Genomic DNA, 6,699 nt, shown 5'->3' with positions numbered 1-6,699 from the left:
ATGGAGCAAATTTGTTCAAATGAAGGCACAACGGGCCAGTGATTTGCAAAATGTGTTTCCCAAACCGTCAGGTACTTGAGTACTTGTTTGAAATGTAGAATCTCGAGCCCCAGGCCTGCTCTATTGAGTCAGAAACTCTGGGGTGTGGCTCAGCGATCTGTGTTTTAGCAAGCCTTACAGAAGATTCTGGTGCATGGTAAAGTTTGAGAACCACCGCCACAGACAAACTGGACGTGAGCAACATATTGGGGATGATATTGGGAACATCAACAACCAACAAGGTATTAATATCTAAAATTTACAAGTTACTTCTGCAAATTGACAAGAAAAAGATAGGAAGCCCAATAGATAACGGGCTCAAGACAGGAATGGGCAGTTCACTGAAGGCGAAGCCCAAAACCCCGACAAGTATAGGAGAAGATTCTGAATCTCATATAATCAGAGAAATTCAAACAATGAGATGCCACCTTTCACCCAAACTATAGGCAAAAATTACAGTCAGATAATGTAAAAGCTAATGAAAACGTGGGGAGACAAGCATCTTTCACATGCCATTAATAGGATTTAGTGAGATTTAAAACATATATGTGATCCGCTAATTCCACTCGGGTATAGAGTCCAAAGAAGTTTTCACATAGGTCCATAAGGTCATGTTCAAAGCTGTTCATCACAGTGTTGTTTGTGATGAAAGGAAGTTGGAAGCCATCTGGTTGTCCATCATTGGGGCGGGGGAGGGAATAATTAAAACCATGGATGCTCGGGGCACCTGGGTGGCTCTTTAGGTTAAGCCTCTGCCTTCAGCTCAGGTCATGATCTCATGGTCCTGGGATTAAGCCCTACATCAGGATCTCTGCTAAGCAGGGAGCCTGCTTACCCCCCTCTCTCTGCCTGCCTCTCTGCCTACTTGTGATCACACTCTCTCTCTCTGTCAAATAAATAAATAAAACCTTTAAAAAAAAAACATGGATGCTTAACTTGGAATGCTTTGCAGCAATTTGATGCAATAAGCTAGACTTTCCCTCAGCAATGTGGGTCTATCTTTTTTTTTTTTTAAAGATTTTTTTTATTTATTACTTTGACAGAGATCACAAGTAGGCAGAGAGGCAGGCAGAGAGAGAGAGAGGAGGAAGCAGGCTCCCCGCTGAGCAGAGAGTCCGATACAGGGCTCGATTCCAGGATCCTGAGATCATGACCTGAGCCGAAGGCAGAGGCTTAACCCACTGAGCCACCCAGGCACCCCAATGTGGGTCTATCTTAAATATCATATGATGGAGTGAAAAAAAGGGAAGCAATGGAATTAGATTTTTCACACAACACAGTTCATGTAGTGTAAATACACACACAAAGCGTTGTGTGTATCATGTTCAGGGACACATATCAACACGTAGGGTGGGTGTGCACTATGGGGAGAGGAAGGAGTGTGGGGAATGAGGGGTGAATTAAAGCAAAATAAAACATCAGAGGGCATCAGAGGGACTAATTACGATGGGATGGCCATTTGCTACAAACTGAGGATAAATCATGGAACTCTGGACCTAAAGCCCTAATAATATTACTTTAAAATCGTGATCATTGTACCTGCCTCGTGGTGAGTACCATGTGTCTGGCCATGGAAGGCTCTGTGAAGTTTTACAAATAAGTTTTTGCAGTTCTGTGTTAGTCTCTTGTCTCCTCTTAGGGCTTTTACTTTACTTTTTTACTTGTTGTCCTTACGCTGACTTCTCTGCCTCTCCAACCTTGCCAACAGGTTTCTTCAACTACCCTGGACTCCCGGGATGGTAGCTTGTGGAGTCTGGGGGAACTTTTCATCTGGGGCTTGAGCCCAGAGCCAGGGTGCAACCGAGCCATGGGGAACAAGTCCTATTTCCTCTTCACAAACTTCTCCAAGGGTCTTCTTACAGCCCATCCTCTCTTCAGTTCCTACCCCACTGCTCCCAAGTGAGATAGGCAGGACCAAGTCCGAAAGTATCAGGTGTGGAAGGGAACAGCTTTTATTGGGTGCCTATCAGGTGCTGGACCCAGCCCCAAGACCTTGACTTTTGTTAGTCCCCAGAACCACCCTGAGAAGTGGGAGGTGCCCACCTCATCCAACAGATTAGGGAATGGAAGTCACCAAGAGGTGAGAACACTAACCGGACAGGAGCCCTAGGTCTGTCTGGCTCTAAATCCAGATCTAAACAAGCAACTCCTTCAGAGTTTTAGGACCAGGACTGGGACCCCGATCATCTACTTCTGACTCAACAGCCAGCAGAGAAAAACCCCTGTTTCACACTGATGATCCAATTCCTGCCATGAGGGGAGGGGCGACCCTGACACTTAGAGTCCTAAGAAGACCCTCTACACTATTTCGTATGGTTAGCTTGAGGTAATCTCTAAGGAGAAATAGGAGATTCTCTTAAGTTCCTTCCCATTCTTTGAACCTTAATTTCTCAAACTGTGAAAGAGAACTGCCTGGGCTCTGGGGCTTTTTTCCTGTCTGCCAGCAGGTGGAGCCCACCCCTCATCCCTCCGTTGGCCTCCAGAAAGTTGCGGGAGTGGGAGGGCAGGGAGGGAAGATGAGCGGTCCTGGGACCGCGCCTGGGGCTAGCGGGACAAAGTGGGGCGCTGCCCATCCTGGTCTGGCAGAGGGGCCCACTGAGCCTCCGGCAACTGCGACATTAGGGCCCCGCCCCCTGCAGGACATCCTTGGTACTGCAGGGACTGGAGCCCCGAGGGCAGGGACGGATACCTGGGGGGAGTGGAGGCCCGAGTCCGTTGCGAGGGGGTCCCTGGGCCCGGGGTCTCACAAGCAGGAGCCAGTGAGACGCAGCCGGGATTGTGGGTGCGTCCCCACCGTCCCCTTCGTCTGCGGTTACAGGTAGTTGTCCTCCGCCGCATCCCCCCCACCCGGGGAGTCCCTGGCCTCCTCGTCCGTGCTTTCATCATCGTCGGGGGCCAGCGCCTCGATGTCGTGCGTGATGTCGGCCAGCAGCCGGTGGAAGGCCTGTGCCTCGGGCCGCTGGGCCGCGCCATCGTAGCTGCGCACAGCCGACGCCGACGTGGAGCTCATGCTGCGCTTGATGCGGCCGAAGCTGTCGGTGAGAATGCCGCCCTCGCGGATGCCCACGCCCTCCAGGAAGCCCTCGAAGTAGCCGATGTCCTGGTCAGGGATGAAGGGCCGCATCCCTGCGGGGCCGAGAGGCCGGGAGAATCCTCGAGGTTCAGCCCTCCCCCTCCCACATCGGAGCCACCTTCTTCAGAGATCTGAGTCCAAATCCCTGCTCCGCCCACTGGTTGGTGGCCTTGCTCAAATTCCTCGCCTCTGCACCAGAGCATAATAATCTAATGCTCTGCACAGAGTAAACGCTCAATACAGGTTAGCTTGTCGTTGTGACTTGTAACGGTTACATCCCCATTTATTAGTTGTGTGACCCTCATTAAATAGCTACTCTGAGCCTACTTTCCTCGTCTGTAAAACTCAGATAATCGCACCAGTTCTCCCGGTAGGGTTGTGAGGAGGTGCCTGACTCACACTGAGGGTCCCAGACAAGTCAGCCCGTTTTGCCTCCATCTCTACTCATTAGCCATGTGACTTCAGTACTTTGCTTCTCTGAGCCTCAGTGTCCTCATCTGCAATATGGGGGCAATAAGTTCCCATTTTCCAAAGCTGACGTATTCAAGGAGGGTAACTGCAAAATGCCTGTTAGCTTATTAGTATTATCATTCCTGATGCTATTATTAGCCTTTCTTACCAGCAGCGTGACCTTGGACAAATTCCTTAGCCTCTGTGAGCCTCAGCTGCCTGTGGGGTGGATGGGGGAGAATCACTTCCTCGCCCAGTTTTGCTATGAAGGTGAATGGTTATACTAGTGCTCTCTTCTTATGTGCCATGACAGCAAGCATGTCTCTCTTCTGCTCTGCCCCTTTCTCCTCCCTGAGATGGATTTCATGATCTTGGCTTTATTGGAGGCTGAAGAATAGGAGTGAACACGTCTAGCCTGATGCCTGATTGGGAATGTCATGGACTATGTAGGGGCTTAGCGGACCTTGGGGGGTGGGTTGGGGGGCTCACCAAGGAGGAGGAACTTGCGCCGGTCTCCATAGAGCTTCAGCAGGCCCGCACAGTAGTCCTGGATGGGCAGCCCCAGCCGGTACTCTCGCAGCAGCATCGCAAACTGCTGGATCTCAAGGGGTCCCAGTTTACTCCGCAACTGCAGGGACAAGATTCAAGATCAGTCCCAGGGAGCAGCTCCCCACCCCACCTCTGCCTAAAAGACCCAGAGCCCTCTCTGTAAGGCTATATTTGGCCAAGACCTCCCTTGAAACCTTCCCATGGCCTATTGCGGAGGGGGGCATCCAGATCCTCTGGACTAAATGTAAGCATGGATGTGGATTCAAGCTGCCTGAGTTCGCATCCTGGCCCCTTGGTCAGCTCTGTGGTCTTGGGTAGGTGACAACTTCCCTGACCCTTACTTTTCTTATATATAATGAGGATAATGGTGGCACTTCCCACCTTGGTTATTGAGATTAAAAAAAAATGCATAAAAGGTATATAGAATAGTGCCTGGTATACAGCAAACAATCAGTGCTAGCTGACACTTGTTAAGGCTTTCACAAGCTGGCCTCTGTTTACTTTCCTAACCTCATGTCCCACCCTGATCTTCAACGTCTGCTTCAATTATGTCCAGGATTATTCATGATTCCTGAAATGCTCCCTGTGATTTCTCCAGTCTCCAGGCCTCTGTTTGTGCTGTTCGCATTGCCTGCCCCAGCTCACCGTGACCATGTAATCTTGCAGCTGCTCGAGGCCCGGGCCACTGTGGTCACTGCCGCTGCAGTGGGAGCCATGGAAAGAGGGTGTGGACGTGCCACTATAACACGCTTCAAATGTATCCTGGGAGCCATTGCTGCAAAGAGAGGCAGAAAGGGCGGCCCTCACTCACCTCCCTCCAGCTCCTCTCAGGTGGAGGTGGGAAGGCAAAGCTACCAATGCTCTGGGCCTGAGGCCTCATTCGAGATCCCATTTTGGCCTCTAAGGCCACACATTTTCTGGCCCTGAGTCTCTGCTGCCTTAATGCACCCTCACTTTGCGTGTTCAGGCCACTCTGCCTTCTCTCTATTCCTCTAGGACTCCAAGTACCTCTTCACCTCTGGGCCTTTGCACATGCTGTTCCCTCTGCCTGAAATGCCTCTCTCCCCCCCGTCTTTTGCTCGATAACTCTTACTCGTCACTGGGGCTTAAATGTCACCTTCCCAACATTTTCCCTGACCCCCTCCCAATGACTGGGTTAGATCCTCTGTCAAATGTGGTCACAAACCCATAAGTCCAATCATGACATTTGAGACCTTTCCAGATCCCCCAATCAATGTCCACAGTGGCCTCTTGGCTGCTGTGCACCAAGCTTCATCCTGCTTCAGAACGCTTGCACTGTCTGCCCTCTGCCTAGGGCACTCTTCCCTTTTCCTCCTTTGGGTCTCAGTTCAAGTGGCATCAGCTCTGAGAGGCCCTCCTAACTCCCCAGAGGTGGGAGGCTCCCGTGGCCTCTCTCTCAGCATCCTGAGGTGCTTATTCTCTTTCATGCTTACCATTAATGCTTATTTCTATTAAATCATGATTTCATCATCTCCTGTGTCAGACACTTTAACTGCGCTTGCGCTGTAAACCATGCAAGGGAAGGACCTTGGTTTCTTCGTCTGTTAAGTACCTGTTCAGTGCCCAGCACAGGTCTCATCCTTGTCTGGCTCCCCACTGTAACCCTAGCACACAGCAGTCTCTGGTGCAGGAAAGGTACTCAAGAAATCTTGCTTAATAAAAATTCAACCTGGGGCACCTGTGTGGCTCAGTCAGTTAAGCCACCAGCTCTTAATTTCAGCTCAGGCCATGAACTCACAGCTGTGGGGTGGAACCCCTCATCAGGCTCCAAGCTCAACCTGGAGTCTGCTTGGGATTTTTTTTTTTTTTCAAAGATTTTATTTATTTATTTGACAGAGAGAGATCACAAGTAGGCAGAGAGGCGGGCAGACAGAGAGAAAGGAGGAAGCAGGCTCCCTGCTGAGCAGAGAGCCCAATGTGGGGCTCGATCCCAGGACCCTGAGCTGAAGGCAGAGGCTTTAACCCACTGAGCCACACAGGCGCCCCTGCTTGGGATTCTCTTTTTCCCTCTCCTTCTGCCCCTCCCCCTGCTCGTGTGCTCTGTCTCTCTCTCAAAATGAATAAATAAAATCTTTTTTAAAATAAAGGATATAAAAGATTCTCTACCCCCTGCTCTCTCTCTTTCTCTCTCTCAAAAAAAAAAAAAAAAAAAAAAAAAGTTAACCTGCCTCCTGTTTTCTAAATTGTTCCAGAACCATTTTGCATTATTACCTCCAGAAAAGCAGTGTGGCATAGTGGTTAAGGGATGTGGACCTGGAGCTAGCCTGCTCAGGTTCAAATCTCAGGCTTACAACTTACTAGCTGTTTGACCCTGGGCAAGCTGCTTAGCTTCTCTATTCTTCAGTTTTTCCATCTGTGAAATGGGATGACAAAAATGGATGTCACAAGAACTAGAGGAGTCTGTGCAGCACCTGGGGTCATGGACTATAAGCGGTAAATGAACAATAGCTACTGTAATGTTGCTTCATGAGTTTTTTTTTTTTTTTTTTTTTTTTTTTTTTTTTTTTCATTTTGCGGGGGGGCGGCGGGTTGCACTGGACAAGAACGCCACTCTTTCCGTGGAGGGC

The 6,699-nt window shown here is 49.8% G+C and overlaps 1 protein-coding gene across 4 annotated transcripts in view; it reads right to left on the bottom strand.

Annotated features, from left to right (window-relative positions):
* Positions 1 to 284: 284 nt before the first annotated feature.
* CCM2L (CCM2 like scaffold protein) overlaps positions 285 to 6,699 on the bottom strand; it is a 19,169-nt gene continuing 12,754 nt past the window's right edge. For 3 of the 4 annotated variants that reach the window (XM_059406757.1, XM_059406756.1, XM_059406758.1), the window contains exons 8-10: positions 4,757 to 4,886; positions 4,052 to 4,190; positions 285 to 3,165 (exon numbers count right to left, since the gene is read on the bottom strand). In XM_059406757.1, the coding sequence (XP_059262740.1) occupies positions 2,852 to 3,165; positions 4,052 to 4,190; positions 4,757 to 4,886 (583 nt within the window). In that variant the 3' untranslated portion in view covers positions 285 to 2,851. The remainder of the gene's footprint in view (positions 3,166 to 4,051; positions 4,191 to 4,756; positions 4,887 to 6,699) is intronic. The other variant, XM_059406759.1, reaches the window with a different exon arrangement.

This window comes from Mustela nigripes, chromosome 7 (genome assembly GCF_022355385.1).
Source record: "Mustela nigripes isolate SB6536 chromosome 7, MUSNIG.SB6536, whole genome shotgun sequence".
NCBI classification, from domain to species: Eukaryota; Metazoa; Chordata; class Mammalia; order Carnivora; family Mustelidae; genus Mustela; species Mustela nigripes.
This window is presented reverse-complemented; position numbering and strand designations above follow the sequence as displayed.